General features: G+C 39.0%; 1 protein-coding gene across 3 annotated transcripts in view; it reads right to left on the bottom strand.

Annotated features, from left to right (window-relative positions):
- pxk (PX domain containing serine/threonine kinase) overlaps positions 1 to 20,964 on the bottom strand; it is a 26,317-nt gene extending 5,353 nt beyond the window's left edge. The window contains exons 1-18 of one of the 3 annotated variants that reach the window (XM_044210744.1): positions 20,695 to 20,964; positions 16,810 to 16,860; positions 16,567 to 16,614; positions 14,747 to 14,933; positions 13,844 to 13,921; positions 12,490 to 12,563; positions 10,727 to 10,816; positions 10,518 to 10,622; positions 10,001 to 10,102; positions 9,716 to 9,877; positions 9,115 to 9,232; positions 8,829 to 8,907; positions 8,185 to 8,233; positions 7,980 to 8,057; positions 6,805 to 6,891; positions 6,482 to 6,545; positions 5,170 to 5,229; positions 4,651 to 4,679 (exon numbers count right to left, since the gene is read on the bottom strand). In XM_044210744.1, coding sequence (XP_044066679.1) covers positions 4,663 to 4,679; positions 5,170 to 5,229; positions 6,482 to 6,545; positions 6,805 to 6,891; positions 7,980 to 8,057; positions 8,185 to 8,233; positions 8,829 to 8,907; positions 9,115 to 9,232; positions 9,716 to 9,877; positions 10,001 to 10,102; positions 10,518 to 10,622; positions 10,727 to 10,816; positions 12,490 to 12,563; positions 13,844 to 13,921; positions 14,747 to 14,933; positions 16,567 to 16,614; positions 16,810 to 16,860; positions 20,695 to 20,796 — 1,551 coding nt within the window. In that variant the 5' untranslated portion in view covers positions 20,797 to 20,964 and the 3' untranslated portion in view covers positions 4,651 to 4,662. The remainder of the gene's footprint in view (positions 1 to 4,650; positions 4,680 to 5,169; positions 5,230 to 6,481; positions 6,546 to 6,804; positions 6,892 to 7,979; positions 8,058 to 8,184; positions 8,234 to 8,828; positions 8,908 to 9,114; positions 9,233 to 9,715; positions 9,878 to 10,000; positions 10,103 to 10,517; positions 10,623 to 10,726; positions 10,817 to 12,489; positions 12,564 to 13,843; positions 13,922 to 14,746; positions 14,934 to 16,566; positions 16,615 to 16,809; positions 16,861 to 20,694) is intronic. The other 2 variants (XM_044210725.1, XM_044210735.1) reach the window with 2 other exon arrangements.

The following is a 20,964-nucleotide window of genomic DNA, read 5'->3' as shown; positions in this document are numbered from 1 at the left end:
ATAAAACATAGAAGAACGAAAGGAAGGTGTTAGAGAGCAACACCACCAGTTTCTGGTGAGATTCAGTTTCCTCAGGAGCTGGTTGCACAAAGATACGTTAAACTGATCTACAGATTCACGCCAGTCGTAGTTTTAAGCACTTGCAGAGGCGCGTTCACAGCAACTCTTTGGCTGAAGATTAAACATGGAGGAGAGTCAGTCTTCTCTCAGTTATATCACTATACTTCGGCTGATTAGAGTCAGTTCACACAAATTACAAAATTGTTCAATGTCAGTAGTTTTAATAGAGACTATTACACTGGTAGAAACTAGTTTTGTCCTACTTTCTAATAAGGCACCCTTTATAGAGTTTTAACTAATGGCTTAATTAATTAAAAGTTAATAGATAATTTACTAATGCTTTATAGCTCAGTCATAAGCCATTAATAAGAACCAGTTTTGGGTTTCCAGTTTGTCAAAAATACCTAATTTGTAGTAATTAAGTCATTAATAAAAAGTCTTGCGTTTCTCTTTTTCTAATAAGCCAATAGCAAAAGTTACCAAGTCATCTGCAGTTATAAATGTTAATAGTTGTTAATAAATGGATTTGGTCCAAATGCTCTGTAGCTCTTTTCAAGACGGGAAGTGATGCAGTGATCACTGGAGTTTTTTTTTTTTTTTTTTTTTAAAAAGACAGTTTGATGCTGGAGGAGGATAACGAAAGGGATTTTTGACAACATAGCAACCCAAACGTTAGCCTACATTTGTTTACATTTTGGCCAATTGGCACCACTAAAAAGTATGCAGAATTAGCTATTAGCAGTTTTGTTTTTGCAATTTGTCCATCAAGTGGATTACTTTAATACTGACGAAAACTTAAAAATTTGAGGATTCTCAGGCAAGTTTTGAAGTTAACAGGAGCGTAATTTTTTAATACTATTTCTAAGCGGCTTTATGGGTGTTTATACGTGATGGACGAGATTATGATATCCTCCGGAAGTGTGAGTCACACTCTAAAAATATGTGTATCATGTCTGTGTGTTAAGATTTGACTGAGTTGTGACTCTGAGAAGGAGTACGATTTTTGACTCAAATTCCCCTCACGCAGAATCTTTGCCACACGTCTCTCCTGCGACTGAGGAGGTGCGCTTCACAGATTGTGATTAATGGCTTATTACTGATTTATAAAGCATTAGTTAATTATTTATTAACCATTACTAAAGCTATTAGTTACAACCTATGCACCCTTTATAAAGGCTGACTTAATTTAAAGTGGTACCACTAGTTTTATTTATTTTCCAGGAGGGAGTTTATCTTTGTGAAACCAGCACCTGCAGATCCGTGTCCAGGCTGAACTCAATCCACCATCAGTTTCAACCCAACTTTCAGTTTAGGTACTTAACAGTTTTTATACTACAGACACATGTTGCACAGTACCAAACAAGTACTGAGGTTCGATACCCAGCCTTAAGAATATTTAGATCAAATTGATCCAAAATCCAAACAGTTCCCACAAGGCTCAACCTCTAACTTCACCTCACCATCAGCCGTATGGCAACAGAATCTGAAGCTCTCTGATTGGATAATTCTTACAGCAATGCCCTCTGGGACTTATAGTTGTTGCTTTACAGCTCTGTTGTCCTGCAACAAAGAAGCTACTGCCCCGGTGTACTTGTTTCGTCAGAATCACTTTGATCAACAGAGTGACCTGATGGTGAATTGAACCTGAACCTGGTACATCTCTTTCAGTTGTGCCATTTTGCATCCCAGACTGAACGAAACCCAGTGATTTCAGGCAGAGAAGCAAACTGTTGGGGAGCTCTAACGTGTAGGTAAAGCAGAAGCAAAAAGCTGCGACTGGAGTCCACGGACTCCACCTTCTGTCTGACCACACAGTGAATTATCTGCCACCTAATGAAAGGACATCCATCCGTCTGACAGATGGTAACCAAACCTGGAAACGCTCGTCACTGAAACAATTAGTATATTTGAAGATGATATTTTCTGTGGAAAAAACTGTTTTTTGGCCGTGGTGAGCACATTAGAAAATTAACAACTAAGATTAACAAATTAGATTTTTAATAATTTAACAATTGCAGAACCACTAACGCCTGCAGTGGTGATGGATTATCTCCAGAATGGCTGTGGAACAAACTGACTTTCAATACATTTAGCAGCCAAAGTGACATTTAGAGTTTCCTCATGTAATATTCACATGACTCTTCAGTCACGTCCACAAGTACACTTTCAATGAGACCTCTGTGATCAGATGTGTCAGATTGGAGCCCAGCTGTGTCCACATTTCACAATTAAATGTGAAATCTGTGCTCAGATCTGTGATCACATGCTGGTATACATGCTGATAATGACATACTGTAGTTTCGACACTTGCAGTTTGTCGTATTAGACAGCGGTAAAAAAAAAAATGCAGCATTAGCAACATTCTTAAATGCATAGCTTTACCAAAAAGCCATTTGCATAGTAGGCTGCAAGAATACACATGCAACCCAGTCACATACCTAAACAAAAAAAATGTATGTACAATTTAAAAGAGAATATTTGACTGAGCTGTGTGAGATATCCTTGTCAGTCCTATCCAATCACATTGTTTCACAATGTCTATAATAATGCCACATCTTGCATATATTCTGCAATATTTTACACACAGTGATGATGTTGGAGAAAATGAAATCTTCTCCTCCACTGCCCAATTCCTATTTCAACTACACACCTTGTTAATGTACAGTGTGTCCAGAAAAATGTGGTATTTCTGTAATATTACCCTTCGGAAATACACCACAATAATATGATAAAATAAAATCTAATTAATTATTAATAATAATTATGAATTTGCATGACTGCAGCTTGTTTTTCCATGACTTCACGCTGAATGGTGGGGAAATGAATGATTCTTTGTACTATCTGACGCACTGTAAGAGCGATCAAAGTCTGATTTATTGCTGCTGAAATTGTTGGTTGTGACAGAATCAAATTATCTCTGTTTCTAAGCTGCATTTTCCCTGCTGTCAAAGTGAGGTTGTGAGGATCTTTCTTTACTGTGGATGTTTCTGCATGTACTCTTTTTGCACCCCGCACAATGTCAGTCACAAAAATGATTCAGTTTTTTGTCGACTGACCTCTGGAGCTCTCTTAAATATCAGCAGAAATAGGAGTCTTTTCCTTGGTTAAGAAAGTTGATGAAACGCTTTTACTCCTAGTCCTAAAAGTAGGACCAAAAATGCATCACTGAGAATTTCGGGCATGTTAGGACTGATTTCCTACTCTGAGAGGCTTGATATATATGAGCCCAGATCTCCAAAATCATCAACATTGATGTAAATTATACACAATTTGTAGTTCTGTAGATCTGCTCAAAAATGAAAATCTGCCACTGTAAAGAAACAAAATGCAAAATGAAAGAAAGTTTCATCTGGTTCTTTAAGATCTTTGTGGACAAAGTATTATCTGAATATTTAAAAAAGTTAATTAAAATCCTTATGAAAGATTTATTGAAGGGTTTGGTCAACTGTAGAACAGCTCTATAAGACTGTGAGGAAAACCTATGGGCACGAAATAAATTGACATAAGAGTTATTATCAGTTCAATACGTTTCTAACCAAAAACAATCTGACACGTCTTCACTGTGACACCCCGTCCCAAAAACAAGCAGAAAAAACAAACAAAACAGAGACAGAAACAGACAAACATGCAACAACTGAATGACCAGGCAGACAGACACAACTGACAGATCACAATCTCCAATGAGAACAGGAGGTCTGAATCAGAGAGGGGTTGGACTGTCTGTAAGGTTTGGACATCATTGCAGATTGTGAGGTTTTTATAAAGATGTGCGTACACCCTGTTCCAGGCAAGCAGCGACTCGTGGACAGAGAGGAGAAGCTTCTTACCTTCAGTCCTCTTCCCACTGACATATTTCTACTTTCAGTCTACTTACTCTAAAAAAAAAGAGTAAGGCATCATCTTCTAAATTGGCACTTTAAGGTTGAGATGGATGAATGAGGAAATAGAACAGTGTCACCATTATGTAGTTTGTCCACCAGAGTGCACAAGTTTATTTTTACACTGTAAAATGTCCCACTCAGTAAGTATCTTGTAACACACAGACATGATACACAATTAAAAACAAAAAGCAAAAACAAAAAAATCTAAGGGATCTGTATCAAGTTTTACATTATGCATTTATGTAAAAAAGTCATTTCTATCAGCTGATATATTGTTATCAGATTTTTTAAACTCTCAAATATCAATATCAGTATCAGCCACAAAAACCCAGAACCAGTCAGGCTATAATGTGAATGTTTTGTGTCCATATTACTGAGGAAAACCTACTTACACAAGTTTCTAAACTTTTTCATGTCTGGAAATCACCAACTCAAAATTACACTTCTCCAGAACTAAAGAACTCTGGGTTTCAGCTTTCAGCATATTAGTTTACAGAAAGCTCTCATTTTAACTTGTGCTGCTGTCTGCACTGGATCCGTACAGGCTAGTCCTCTTTTTAAGTCTAGTTTTTCCTTACTTGAGATCATAAGCATGAGCTAAATCTCTGTGCCCAGGAGCTTGCTGGGAAGCCAGGGTGTACGACAGCCTTAAAAACCACCAAAGGCCTTTATCATCATCATCATCAACATTATAAACCTTTTACTTTACCCAATGACACGGTCAGAATGGAGCATGCTCTATGGTGGAGACAACACAGGAAGAAGAGAGAGACGGAGATGACAGTTATCTGTTCAGTGGACCAATCAGCATTTACACAGTATCACCAGGACATACACCTATACTCACTAGAGCACCAAATGTGTATTAATCCGCCGTGGAAAATAGTCCCCCAAAAATGCACTACTTCCTCCTGTTGGAGGAGGAAGTAGTGCATATATACTATAGCAGAGACAGATACCTGTCTGAAAAACCAGGTAATCACATGACAAGAGAAGAGGTGAAGAGACACACAGAGACAGAGTCAAATGAAGAGTCTTCATAATCACACATGCAAATTTCAGATGGAAGCTGAGGGTAGAAATTCAGGGTTAATGATAAAGATGCTGTTATTGATCTGAGCAGCATGCTGAGACACACCATAGCCTCAGCAGGTGCACACCACAAAGGGGGGAGGGGGACAGAGAGACAGTTGAACAGACAGATGGGAGGACAGACAGACAGGCATACCTGTGGTGGATGGGGGGGTGGGGGAGGAGGGGCATGTGGGAGGGGAACTGGCTCCAGAACCTGAAGACAGACAGACAAAACAGACAAATTAGTCACCACCAGTAACTATCTTAACAAAAAAACTAAACGTTGACTCATAGCTTAACAACAGAGTTTTTGATGACTAGCAGCTCTATGGAGCAATGTTGTTAAGAGTGGGTCCCCATTTTGTCCCCATTTATCTCCTGACACGATAGTTAGACAGTCTTTGAGGTCACAGGAGGGAAATTTGTTTTCACAGTCTGCACGTGTTTATGTCTCACATGAAAAACATGTACAGATACAGGCAACACATGCAAGCTGACATGTCAGACTGTGCCATCGCAACAAAGCATGCAAAGTCCTGCTGATGGCTTCACACTGTTCCACTGATCGACAGTTGGTGGCAGTAACGTGCCAAGAACTGTAGTAATGCACCAACAAAGGCAGTGAAGAAGAAGACTAGCAAACTAGCATACTAGCAAACATGGATGTAAACAATGTAGGTGTTGCATTCTTTGCAAATGTTTTATGAGAAGGAAATGCATTCACCACATTTATTAGGCCTCTGGGATACACGTGTTTACACAAAATGTAAACAAAAACTTTGTTTACAGAAAAACTCCACAGGATACCTTTAATCAACTGACAAAGCTTTAATGTGACAGACGGATAGACAGACAATGGATAGCTATCCACAGGGTACTCTACGATTAGGCTTGAACACATTGTGCAGATGGTAAACATACTAGGATAATAACAAGCTAACTAACTAATACTGTACCTAGCCCCCTACTTGGTTAACTAACCATAAAACTGCCTAAGTGTCTAACTGCCTAACATGCCAAGAACTAAAAACTATTTCACTGATTAACACTCTACCTTCTTAGTTAATTAGCTTAACTTCTGTCTTGTTTTGCTATGTTGTCAATACTGTCAGACAAACCAAATAAATATATAAATAAACAAACAAACAAACAACACTGACTACTCAGCTAACCAAACAATATCTAACTAGCCAATTAATTAGCTTTAGCTAGTTTGTAGAGAAGGGTCTATCGGCAGTCCCGCACACTAGCCTTCCTGGATTAACGTACTCATTTGAACCCAAACCATGATCTTTACCTAAACCTAACCAAACTGCGACTGTTTCATGTAGTAGGCGTGTCCTGTAGTACTGTGCACCCGCAGATAGACCTACATGAATTTGTAAAGACAAAAGACTTACTAGCTAGCTAACTAACAAACTGTCAAGGTTAAGTATTTGTTGTGGGTAGTAACATCAGAGACCTACCAGAGTTATTGTTGTTTCTGACAGAGACGTCTTCTTCATTTTCATAAGCCGACTGTCTGGACTTCTGCAAAGACAAATATACATTGTTTTAGACTTAACTGTATCGTTACTTCACTATAGCTAACTTGCATAATTTTTCTTACATTTTCTCCCATGAGTCTTAGTCACAGAGGCACTAGTACAGTTTATTTTGAGCTGTAGTTGTTGAATGCTTTCAAAATAGTCTTATAGCAAAATTGACAAGCAACCAGCCAAGATGTTTTTTCATGTTGATGTTCAGATGTTTCTTTGTATTGTTGTGTGTGGGAGACTTTGTTGCATACCTTCCTCGCCAGAATCTTCCTCCTCTTCTTCTCCTCCTCTGAGCCGTGATGAGACTGAGCTCTGGTCAGTCTCCTGTGCTGGTGGAGCTTCAATCAAACATTAATACACAACATTATTCTCCATACGAACAGCAAACTACAAGCTACAAGCTGCATTATGCAACATTTTCAAAAAAAAATTGCACTGAAAAGCACTAGCGTCAAGAAGCAAGATGCATTCACAAGATGTGATGCCCCCACAGAAAAGTCAGCTCAGACACACCTGCATAAGAAATACTCAATGTGCGTCTTTTTCCTAAAGAACCTTGTCATTTCCATTTTGCCAGATATTCCCGAACAAATTTGATACCCAAAACCACAGAGTCTAACCTGGCCCCTAAGTCTGGGGAAATATTGTTTAATATTCATATTTTATAACTGCGTGATGAAATAAAACAAGCAGCAGAGAAGCTGTTGCTTTGCTACAGTGAGTGTACGGACAGTCACAGAGGTTAATGACAGTAAAATGCTTAATAAATAAAACGCTGTATAATCTACAACTTTGTGGACTGCTACTGTTAGCCTGCTAGCAATGCTATCTCCCGCAGTTAATGTTCACAACCCCGCTCACGCCTTTTTCCTGTCCTGTCTGCTTTTTGCCTCAGCACAAGTACATTGAGGCAGGTCAAATTGCATTGCACTTTTATTTCTAGCTGAGAGACACCTGCCAATCAAGCATTTATGTCCTCAAATACAGAATCTCATTAATGAAGCAGTCATTTTTAAAATGATCACCAAGATATTAGAAGATATGAAAGTAGCATCCAGTTGCATTCACTTTTTATTTCTAGGAAGAACAGCTGTTCCTGGAAATCCATTCCATTACAGGAAGAACAGTTGATGTTGATGTCAGCACTGAGTTTTTGTGTTTACAACATGAAAAGGTTGTGGGAAACTATGTTGCAAGGTTTTTCCACCTCCTTTTTTCCCCCCTTTCACAAGAACCAGCTAAAATTCCTCTCTGCAGCAAACATTATGTCCTCCTTATGTAGAAGGTCACTGATTTAAAAGATATAGATTTGGGGACTGTTGATGTACCCTTGAAAAAGGGACATGACCTCCCAAATGTCTCCAGGGGAGCTGCTCAGCGGTATAAAAAAATAATTCAAAAATGTAGAGTGAGAGTAGAGACGCACCACTCTCTGCTCCTCCTGCAGCCTTTTCTCCAGACTCTCCTTTGCCGTCTTCAGCGCCTCTTTTAGCCTGCTGGGAACCTGGACGAGTGGAGGGGATTCAGACATTTGTCATTTTTCTTCATCTTAAAGTTGTTTTTAATCAGAGTAAATATTCTGAAGCAAACCCTGTACATGCACAGCCACGCTCTCAGACTGAGCCTCTTACCTTGATCTGGAGTTTTTCTGAGTGTTGGAGATGGACGTCACTGAACAGCCTGAAAAACACAAACTGTGACTCATCCGCAACAAAAAAGATGACGTTCTGGTTCCTGCCCATGTCCTATTTCAAATGACTGACATTGGTTTGTATGGTTTGAATCTTTTCTCATATACATAAACCAGGCAACTGTCTCTTCTTGTATGGATGCATGACACTGACATTTTTTGTTGACTTTCAGCTTTAAAGAGTAACCTAACAATAAACCACCTAGTGTTAGTAAATGATATGTATAGTCACTTACTGAACATAAGATCAATTGATACTGGACCCACTCTGTGGTGTCCATTGCAACATGGGCAGATAACAAAATTTACACAAATACAGAAAGTATAATTTGAGCCTTTGTGTGGATGAAAGGCCACAATGAACAGAAAAAGATGCATTTTCAGATTTAGCCGACTTAAGTGTGGATGTGGTCTTGAATCAAGCTAATTGTAACAATTACTTCCTAGGCTGCTCACACACCCACATACACGGACAACATAACAAATAATGTGTCACTGACTGTATGTGTATCACTGTTCTACGTCAGCGTCTTTCTGATAACTGATCTGTCATTTGGGACACAGACTGACAACAGGTGAACTCACGATGTCTGAATGAGCTCCGAGACTGTTGGCATCCCGCTCTTACAGGCTTCTGTGGACAGAATGGACTGCAGCACTGACACTGAACACACACACACACACACACACACACAATATATCAACAGATCACATTGGGAATAGTACAGACAGTTTGGGACATTTCAGTAAACTTGATGTTTCAGGTCCAGATGTCAGAACATCTGGAGGTACAAAGAAGACACATGACAGCATCTATGTGTGTTCATATTAATCTGTGTGTGTGTATGCACGTGTGTATAAATATACTGACCCACAGCGGTGTAGGGGATAGCGGGGTATTGATCTACGGGGACGCTGTCTGGCGGTCGGCCGTACGTCATCTCATACAGTAAATGTCCAAAGCAGAAGACGTCGATGCTGTCTGTGGACTGCAGATACACACACACACAAACTCAGGTATATGTATCATTAACTTTCAAATAACAATGTATGTGTATGTATGTACACTTAAATATGTATGTACATTTATGGATCACTCGGCACACGTAGAACCTGAAGGATGTTGCTCAGAGCAACACAGGCTAATTTATCCAAATAAAAAAAAAAAAACACATTTTTTTCTACTTTTTTTCTCTCAGCTTTTAAGACATAATTTTATTATCATTATTATTACATCATTGTCATCATTACTCTGGACAATAAAAGCATATACTATGTGCTAATATTTTTTTTATCTAGTTATTTAAGATAACAGATACGATATAAATACAAATTTTATAAAAATAACAAGGAAAACATATGTAACACACACACACACACACTTTTTGTTACTTTGATGGAAAGGATTTATATTTAAGTTTTCTAAAACAAAATCATCCCATATTATCCAATCTAAGTCAGTGTTTACGTACGTTGATCTTCCTGAGCTGGGTGAAGGCGGGTCGCAGCGCTGAGGGAACTCCCAGCATGCCGTTCTCTACGTCCATCAGCCGACACACGTCATCATCCACAATTACGTTGGATGCATGCAGGTGACCGAAAAATAAACCGCCATCATGGAGCAGCTTCAGGCCCTGAACACACACACACACACACACACACACTGCTCTAGTGACAAGTAACACTTTGTGGTGTGTGTGGTTTATTTCTTTGCATGTGTTTTTTCTGTGTGTGTGTGTGTGTGTGTGTGTGTATACCTCCAAGATCTGACGGCCGTATAATTTGATGTGCTGCAGTTCGAGGCCCTGACTCTTCTTCGGGTTACAGTACTTCTTCAGGTAACTCTCTCTGGGCTTCACCTGGAGAGAGAGAGGGAGTTTTCACTGGAGCTACTTTCTACCGAAGAAGTAGTTCCAATGAGCCGTCTCCACTGTGTTTTGTGGTTTATTCAGTTACAGAGACACTGTTTCTGGAAAGATGCAATATTTCAAAGCTGGGGGCAGCAAACATTTAATTCCATTCACCTCCATTTTATTGGGCGAGAGGCAGAAATCTAAGATACAGATATCTCAAAACCTGGACTACCTCAAATCTCTCACTACCCAAGTGAGTGGAGAGATACTACTATAGGGAAGAGAGAAAATGCTGTTCAGCCATCCAACATGCACTTCGGTCGAAGCATACAGATGCATTTACCACACACACACACACACACACACACACACACACACACACACACACACACACACACACACACACACACACACACTGTACCTTACAGATGTGGTCTCTCAGAGAGCCTCTCTCACTGAACGGCCGGATGAGCAGAGTTGAAGACTCACTGGTGCTGGAGAACAACAGCGGACAGAGATATGGAGTCTAGAGAGGAAGAGGAAGAGTTTGATTATTTACAGTCAAATAATTCATTAGAAATATGTAGTTACTGTGTTTTGGCTGTTTGAGGCAGTGCTCGACACACTCACACAGTGTGTACGTACAGAGAGGCTGGTTAGCAGCTTCATGGCTGACTGCAGGTCTTTGTCAGACAGGAACTTATCAGGACCCAGGTCCACCTACAACCCACACAAACAGAATAGTTATTAGTTGTTTTGGATTTCCTTTGGAATAACCTGAGTTGCACAAATGTAATTTAAGTGATGTACTTTTGGAAATATCCTTCAACAAATCAGGTTGGATCCTTAAGTGCATTTCAAGGCTCTAATGGAATTCCTGTTTTCTGTTCAACAAACATCCGCTGCAACGGCAATAAGAAAAAAAACAAAACCACTCTAAGTCCCTGCAGACAGCTGAACAGAGTGACATGTGAGTGAAGTACCAATCAGAGTGTTTACAGACTATTTCTCTGTCCACATGACACATTGCTTCTGACTGGACAATATTTTCACATCAGTTAATTACATTTGACTGAATTTAAAAGAACCTAAATTGAATCTGTTCTTGACTGTGGGAAATCACTCAGTATGGGATATGTTCCTAGAAACAAATGAACACTGTCTTCTTTTCTGTATTTCTCCTTTACAGGTTTCTCTCTTCTGCGAGAAAGACAAGTGAGAATTTTGAAATGATTGAGATTTATTTAAAAATCTATTGAGTAAAACTTTTCCATGCATTGTTCTCTGCTTCTTAAAACTCCTTCCTGATGTTACAGGAGGTGAAATGTGTTGCAGATTTAGATTTGCAAAATGCTTCATTTTAATGCATTTGAAGAAACATTAACTTAATTTCCATCATCAGTTTTCAGGCTGTGAAGGACTGAAATGTGAAGAAACGAACAGACTTCAGGCAGCGAAAAGCTGGGATTTTACAGTTCTGAAGAAACGAGGTGGCACGTTTTGGTTCAAAATACAATAGAGATGACCAAGATAAACAAAACCTAATTAAATTTAAGAAAATATACAGAAGGAAAAACCAACATGAAGTGCCTTAGTATGGAGTCAGACCACCACGAGCCTCCAGAACAGCTTCAGTGCTCCTTGCCAAGTCTGTGGAACTTGGATGAACACTTTTCCACCACAAGATATTTCCTCATTTATATAAACAACCCTTATTTAATCAGGTCATCTCATTGAGATCAAGATCTCTTTTGCAAGAGAGACCTGAGTACAGCAGATAGAAAGAAAAACAAACATAGCCAGACATAACAAAAGGACATTTAGCATCAGAGACAGTCACAGACATCACTTCACAGATTTGAAGATAAAAGATTATGTTTTATCATTTGGTCTTATGGAGATGGTGGTGGAGAGCATTGACTGTAAAGGCCAGTAGCATTTTATTCACGTCATTTTCAAACTCACTAAACCATTCAGTGAGCCCTGGTGCACGGAAGCATCTGCATTTGATATGTTTCTCCACTCTTTTATTCAGGTTTTTCCTTTAATTTGTCCCCCATCTGTATGTTTAAGGTATACTATTTCTATAAATATAGGGCATAAAAAAATCTATAATAATTTACATGCACAACATGCATGTTTGGAACTAAAATTTGAGCAAAACTCAGATGATCTTAACTCACTATTTAAAGACCCAGATAAAAAAAGTCTTATGTTGCACATTTTAAATTTCTGTAATGTGACCATACTGGTTATTTAATACATGTGGTGGACTCTTCATAAATAGTTTTCTCAGCCTATTTGATTACTGAAAATTGTATTTTTTTTATTGAAAACTTGTTTGAAGTCAAGAAGAACAAAGTGTCACATGTTTTGATTTATACTGTACTCACCCAGCTCAGCAGATACCTCTCCTTGGGCTGCTCTTTGTTTTTGATTAAAAAATATTTCTTCCTGATCCTCCAGCCTGAAAAACAAACAGCATGTCATTTAATTTGTAACTCTGCCAATAACAGTTAAACATTAGAGTATGTGACATTTATTTCAATATACTGCATTTGTTTGCCTTAAAGCAACAATATGTACCTTTTGAGAGAAGAGGAAAACATTCTTCCTCTTACAAATGAAAATTCATGAATGCACCGTTGCTAAATTCAATACACTCAGGGAATTTGCTGCTACAGCATTACTTTGTCTGGTATGATCAGTAGCTAATGTTAGTGAACTTAGCATTGTAGCTAAATGTTAAACAGTAACTAGTTTAAACAGTATTTCATCATTTAGCATTATCTCATTTTAACTTGTAACCGCAATGGCCACTGTTCAGCAAAAGTTAAATAGTCTCGCTTTAAAATTTAGTGTGAAGCTTATCTGTCAGGTTATCTCAGGTTTTATTTGCTTTCTTTGTCTTTTTTTGTTGTTGTTGAAAATGAACAAACCAAATCGGATCATTGTTTTGGCTCAATGATGATAAATGACGGCAGCAGCTGGATGAAAGTTTGACAGAGTAGATGCAGGGTTCACAACAACACACCTCATCTTAAGCTCATTCTTAAATGGAGAGTTGAAAACAGTGCTCGTCAATCACTGTACGTACATGACTCTAATCGTTTGATTATAAATCAATACTCAGTTTCAGCTGTCATGTGAAGCAGTCATCAATCATTCAAATGACTCTTCTACTGTGTAGAGAACAGTCTGGTTTCTTTTTAATAAACTGACTGCAAACTGTGTTTAAAAAGAGACAAGATTGAAGTGTTGGCATAATATACATGATGAATATAATGAGTAGAGCTGAAACAATTAGTCCTGGAAATGATTAGCTGATTAAAAGAAAAATAACAGGCAGCTATTTTGATAATCAATGAATCATTTTCAAACGTTCTCTGGTTCCAGCTCCTAAAATGTGAAGATTTGCTGATTTCTGTCTCCTATCATAGTAAACTGAATATCTTTGGGTTTCGAACGGTTGGTTGGACAAAACAAGCAGTTTGATGACATCACCACTATTCTCTGCAAGTCTGTGGGCCAATCGATTAATCAAGAAAATAATTGGCACATGAATCGATAATGAAAATAATCGTTAGTTGCAGCCCTAATAATGAGTATATGAACACAACAAAGCCAACGTAAGCACCAGCATGTTCACATTAGTGCTAGCGGTTAGCATTAGCACTGCATACAGTTCTCATGTTAAAAAGTTAGCAATTTTCAGTCAGGTTGGTTCAGATCCACCCTGAGTCTTACCGATGTCTCTGAGAGGCTCCAGGACCTCCCACTTTGGGTCCGACCTGAAGAACATGGAGACCTGCTGTAGGGCGATCTCTGAGTCACAGACAGACAGACAGATAAAGTAAACTTTAACTAACTTAAAAAGCAAAAAAATAATGTATTTCCTTTTGGAGAAAAGAGAGATAACAGTGCCTTCAAACAATCAGCGGTCACGCTGTCTTCGTCTATTGATGTCTATGTTGACTGAGCATTTCTGTCCATGTGTTACCAAACACTACAGGGTGCTGCGGTCCACCTACCCCCTTACCCCGTCATGTAATATTTTAAACAGTGATTAGCAATGATTACTATAGCAAGCTTAACAAACTGATATCATAAGCACTGTTTATTGGTCCATATGAGATCATCCAGCTTTGAAGCTGATGTTGCTCTAAGCCTGTTTTTTTTTTTTAAGTGAATTCTTTCTTCCCTGGTGAAGTGTTGTCATATAATTCTGGGTTATCTGATACAAATAAAATTAGGTCCTCCATCATTTTCTGTGATGTGGTTGCCGAGCTGGAGTGTCTCTTTTGAAACTACCACTGAGGGGAGACAATTTTCAAATAGTACACATATTAAACTATTTTTTTATTCATAATTTATTTACAAAGTAGTAGTCTACAAAACGCACTGAATCCAATGCACAACATTCCCAAAGTGGTCCCTTTAAATACTGCTGGTGCTTGAATCTGTAACAGTGCATTAGTTAGTAGTTTTATAAACTAATCATATCTTTTGCATGTAAATCTGCAAAGCAAATAGTAACAATAAATATATCTGTAATGAAGTAGTATCAAGTATCTAAAAATTGTACTTAAGTATAGTAATTAAAGTTAGACAAACTTAAAATAATCTCTCTGTGAAGATGTGCAAACACACCTGTGTAATTGGCAGAGTAGTTGTTGGGGTCCAGGAACTTCTTGACAGTCAGGGAGCTGCAAAGCATGGGATGCTGGGTAATTGAGTCCAGATAGGTCTGCAGTCCTCTCTGCCTCTCTGCTATGAACTCCCTGTCCATGTTTCCAATTAGCTTCTTGGGAGGAAGAGGGAGACTGATGCCACACACCTGGAGAGAGAGAGAAAGAGGGAGAGAGAACTTTTATGTAGTTTGTTTTCTTATTACCATTAAATGTATTTTTCTTTATCCACTGTAGTCCTTTTCTGTATGTTTCAATTATGTATTTACAAAGAAAGATGAACGCGAAATTGAAAAAAAACAGACTAACAGAGAGAAAGACTAACAGCAGGTTTCCGACAGTTCTGCTGGATGCTGACTGAAGATCAGGGGCTGACGGGAGGTCGGGGTCAGTGAGAGACCCCAAAAGGAAATGAGCAGGCAAAACCTCAGCAGAAAAACTGCTAACTTCCTGTTATCCAGGAATGATGTGACCTGACCATAAGATAAGTCACAACCAGGACAATCTGACATACACCCCAAAGTCAGATCCACTCCAGTCTGGTACAATGCAGTTCCACTGATTACAGATTTACTAAAGCTCAATATGACACTTTATATCAGTGGGAAGACCTGAACTGATTCTGATGAACAGTTACTTCTTTACTCTGTCAGCTGGTTGCGGTGGTACTTACGGCCCGGTATTACGCAATACAAAAATATGCACCGTGGAGCTAAACAAGACTAAGAGTCTAGAGCCACACTGACCACTACATGAGGCTGTACTCTGCTAACTGCTAATGTCAGCATGCTAACAGGCTCACACTGACATGCTGATGGTAGCAGGGTTAGGGTCAGCTTAGTTGAGCATGTTAGCATGCTAACATTTGTTAATTAGCACAAAACAGAAAGTACAGCTGTGGCTGATGGGAATGTCATGTCATGGATTCACTAGAGGAAAACCAAAGTCAGTGGGATTCATCCAATTAATGTCTGTACAGTCTTTCATGGCAATCCATCCAATAGTTGTTTCGATATTTCAGTCTGGACCTAGCTGGCTAAAAATTAATCACAATATCATCAGTGGAAGAGTGCAGAGTGAGCATACAGCAGCTTTTTAAACAGATACTAGTTGAGAGAGTGTGGGTGATGCAGTGCTTTGAGATCCATTCCAAAACTAACAGCTAACCAGTACGATCAACAAACACAGCAGCAGCCGAGGCTTCCGGGAAATCGATGACACAACAACAAAGCCCTGAGCATGTCGTAACGAACCGCCACCGAGGTTTCAAACAGGAAGGAGATTGGCTAAGACAAAGCTGGTGTGTGTGGCAGTGGTTGTTGGTGTGTGACCGCAAGACTTATAAACTTACATTTTAAGTTACCAGTTAAGTGCTGTTTTTTTATGTTGTAGCCAGTTATCTACAATTAACTTTACTGCTGCCCATTTTCCAAAGCAGATCACTGTAAGTCTGTAAGTGAGTTGTCTCTACCACGTTCTGGAAAAGAGTATGTATGAGTGTCCCACTATTGTGGTATTCACAATGTTCTGACCGCTCTGACTTTACTGATCTTTATAAAAAATGTCAGAGCCCATGGACGCTAGTTACTTGTGAAAAGTTTGTAGTTTCATCCTTCGACAGCTGAACAGCAGCTTGAATTCATGTCAGTCACAAAGGATCCCAAAATGTCCACAGAAACTTCTCAAAGCACTGCTGAAGCACGACACGCTTCTCGGCTGTCCATCAGTGTGTTTTACAACACTTAGAGAGGTTGATGTGTGACTGAAAGATGTGAAACTCACCATCAGGCTGCTGTTGAGAACATCAAAGTCACTGTAACGCCGAATCACCTGCAAAACACACACACACACACACACACACACACACACACACACACACCAGTCGTTGGTTAATTCATCTCCTAACACGTTCTCATTCGGTCAAACAAATTGATTGATTGGCCTTGCAGACTTGTCATGTTCTCTCCCAGGTGAATTCTAATTGGTCGCCTAACTGACACCTGAGGTTGTGATAGGTGCATTTACCTGCCAGCTATTCTCTGAAGACACGCCCCTCTGGACTCGGATGATGTACTCCTGAGAGACAAGAGAGAACAGAGCCATTAAAAGACTTTATTTGCTACTTTTAAAAATAAATGAAATGTATAATAATAAGAAAAATAAATGGTTGAAACAACACAGGTGTGTGTGTGTGTGTGTGTTAAATAAGGATGGAAGTGAAAAAAGGTGGAATGATCCTTTAAAGTTTAAACAGCTGTCACTCTGTGTGTTGTCCGACAGTCAGCCAGCTGCGAGCATTTCCAGAATAAAGTCAAAATATTGTAAGAAAAAGCTGTATTATTTTGAAAATAAAGGTGTAATTTTGAGGGGAAAATTCATAATATAGTAAGAGTAAATAAGTAACTTTTGGATTAAAAACTTACTTAGTTTATGTGAAAAAGGTCATAATTATATGAAAATAAATTCACTGTTTTATGAGAAAAAAATACAGTAAGAAAAAGTAATAATACTGCAAGATTTAATAAAAATAAATAAATTATGGTATGAAAAAAGTCATAGTTTTATAAGAAAAAGTCATACCATTAGAAAAAGTTAGAAGATTAAGCCGTAATATTTCAAGTTAAAGTCATAATTTTGTGAGAAATAAAGTCAGAGTTTCAAAATAAAGTTATCCTGGGGAAAAGTGTAATATTATGGATATAAAGTTGTAATTTTACCCCTAAAAAAAGGGCTAAGGCTAAGGCTAAAGGCTAAGTTTTATGATAAAAAAAAGGTTTGTTGAAAATGTTCTGGTTCTAAAAACTCGAAATGCTGTGACTCTATTCTCAAAATATCGTGACTTGTAAATTAATCTCCAAAAAAAGACTTTTTTGACTTTACTTAAAATCCTGACTTTATTCTTTTACCATTACAACTTGTTTCTCTAAATATTACAGCATGGCACATCAGTGGTGTTTTTATTAATAATGATAAATAGTTTTAGAATAGAATTTTCTCAGCATCAGTTCTCCAAACATTCACATTTTGCTATTTGAACTAACTAACTGAGCCCAATTTAGTCATAATCATAAGAAACCCCTAACTGCCAATGTTAAGGTTCAACAGAGACTCAACAGTTCAATCACCACCAAAGGGTCCCACCAGCAGCCCTGTGAGCCCGTAATGATCATTACACACAAAGTTTTAATGGATGATAACAGACCACTTTGCCATTTTTAGATCCTTAACACTAGAGTGGGACAAAACAAATAAAGCAGAACAAACAGAGGAAAGGCCACATTGAACCTTAATCAAAAGGGTTCACATTTTGGGTGCGTCTGTTCACTTTCTGTTTCATTTCCAAATAAGTGATTTAGATAACACCGTTCAGTGGAGGATCTGTCTGATCATGTCACCATGTTCACAGATCTCTGCAATGAAGCTGCTGAGTAAAATGTTTTCATAACCGACAGGAACGATGGACACAGTTAAGAAAACAAGAACCGAGGTGTAAACACAGGACTTTCCTTTAATCTGATCCTCTCAGTCCTCTCACAGTCTTAAGTCCTGCTGACAGACTCTGGTTTCTGCTGTAATCCTGCATTCATTCATGTGTGCTGAGCAGCTTCACAAACAGAGAGGACTCAGGATGTAAACAGCTGAAGTCTGTGACATCACTTCCTGTCTAATTTCTGTATTTTAGCATAAAAAAAAAAAAAACAGCTACAGCTTCCATGAAGTTTTTCCAGTGTAGCAGCGTATGTAAGTGTTTCTCTCTTATACATGATGTCACCTTTCCAACTCTTTAGCTGTAATCTTTGCTGTTTAAAAGCGTCTTTTTATATTGCCTTGCGTTTCTTTTATATCTGGTCTTAATGCCTTCTGTCTTATGTAAGGCACTTTGAATTGCCTTGTTGTTGAAAGTGCTGTACAAATAAAACTTGCCTTCTGAGCATTTTCATAGCTCTCCACTCGACCTGAGTCTGTCAAGCTGGTGACCTTTAACCTGCAACGATCTTGGGTTTGTGGAAGCCTCATGTTACTTAACATTTAAATGATAGCAATGAGTTCCACACAGTAAGTTATACAGATTTAAAGTTTGGGAAAATATGAGCACTGGTACCAGCAGATACCCTGAGTTGAAGTATTGGAATTGAGAGAAAAAAAGACGAAACATAAACATAAATGTAATTTGTGTTATTAGAAATGTCAAATGTCAGTGTGACTTTGAATTTATTTTTCTTCTTCTTCAGGATTAGAACATGTAAGTTTCATACAAGCAATAATTTTGCCACTGCCCGTATCAACATTACATTATGTTTAATTCATTTCACTGTAAACGGAGAGAAACACGGAGAGGCGGCATCGCCCTAACCCTACCATGTGTGGAGTCCATAAGACTTTCTTTCCTTCTAGTGAATGACTTGTGATTAGTGACTAGCAGGAAATTATAAGTCCTTGAGACAAGAGGCTCAAAACAGCTGTCAACTTTGTCCTGCCCAAGCACAGTGTTATAGTATGTAGAGGCCTGTCCTCACAGTATTGCATTCATTTTGGAGTTGCTTACATGTTGAGAAATTCTGGAAAGTCATCTGACATTCGGCATCGAGCAAATCTGCAATAAGTTTTAATTGAATTACAGGAAAGTTGCTGTTTTGGTTTATTTTCAGAGTGGACTAATAGAAGTAAGCAAAAACAGTAACTCTGTAGAAATACTACCAATATAGAGACATGTAATGGGTTCGCAGAAATACATAAATATATTCATCTAATAAAAATATCCATCACTATTAGTCTCCCCTGTGACGTGTTTTACAATAGCAACAACACCAGCAATGGTCCATCAACATTAGCATGCTAAGCTAACTGGCTAGCTCAGCTGATCCGGACTGTCAACAACAAAACCACCACACATGCCTCCATTATCGGACAGACGGCGGTTGCCCGGCTTTATTTTTCCTATAACATGAGCTAGTCTCGCATTGTTTAAACGCCGTGTCTTACTATACACACGAGTTCAAAGTGCACATTTTAGTACAAAGTAACACTGAACATAGGCTTGCCCCAATACCATTGAGTTCTAATTTGGGGAGAGATGCCACGCCAAACTCCGTTAGAAAATCCGACTATTAACTGCTTCCGTGGATTGCAGCAGACGCGGCTCACGGTCTTACAACAACGTTAACAGAAAGCTATCAATCGGGGAGACTAATAAAAACTACGTATTTTATGACAGGCATTTGGTGAAGGAGATGTATGCCGAATGTTACAATAGACCATTACACATTCAAAACGGCCATATATGTTGTTTTAGATGGCGTATTCGTTTGTTTGTATTACAATGAATCAAAAAGACGCTAAACTTGTAAATGGGATTCGCTATAATGGCGCAATAGATCACCAACGGTCCTAGGGTTTTACGGGTATAGTTTCGGCTCACGGGCCTTCAATCAGCCAGTGTCAATGCCCCACTCCAAATCCTTTTATATCAGCAGTTTGGCGAGGGCGGACGAGCTTCAGGAAATTGCTTAACGTTAATCAGTGACAGCACTTCAGAGAGCCAGGGTCAGCTGCCTGCCATGAGTTACGGTCACACTTTAGTGCGTTGCATCATGTTAAAAAGAGACTGTCAACTGACTCACAGGGACCATAGTTGTGTATTTACCGACTACTTTTGGTAGTCAGAGGTGGTATGTAGTAAATAATACAATATAAAGGAAAGGAGACGAAATGAAGAGTCAACATAGGTGTCCGATAATGGAACAAGTGACGCAGCGATCGACTTAAACGCCCCCTTAAAAAATAACTTATTTTAAAACGCACCAGCAGCGAGGCATCTGTCTGCCTGCAGTTAACCACTGATGGACGTTTTACGGTTAAGCCTGCGGATTGTTAACGGTTATGTGACGTTTATTTCCAGTAAACACTCACCGTGTGGGACTGCAGGTTCTGGCTGGCTTCGATCACCGCCGTCAGGGGCACGGTGTCGTCCAGCAGTAGCTTGCCGGGGGACGGCTTCTCCAGGAAAGACATCCCGGACGATTAACGGCGAAAGTCTGATGTGAGCGTCCGTCTGTCACTGACTGAAGCCGCGGGAAAGACACTGAGGCGGAACGCCGCTGAGCGGAGGAGGAACACCGACAACCAGAGAGGAGCGAACTAGCTGTTAGCTTAGCTTTACCGTAACCAGGAAGCGCTGCT

This window comes from Siniperca chuatsi, linkage group LG2 (genome assembly GCF_020085105.1).
Source record: "Siniperca chuatsi isolate FFG_IHB_CAS linkage group LG2, ASM2008510v1, whole genome shotgun sequence".
Lineage (NCBI taxonomy): Eukaryota > Metazoa > Chordata > Actinopteri > Centrarchiformes > Sinipercidae > Siniperca > Siniperca chuatsi.
The sequence above is the reverse complement of the archived record's forward strand: the minus strand, read 5'-3'. Positions and strand labels throughout refer to the sequence as shown.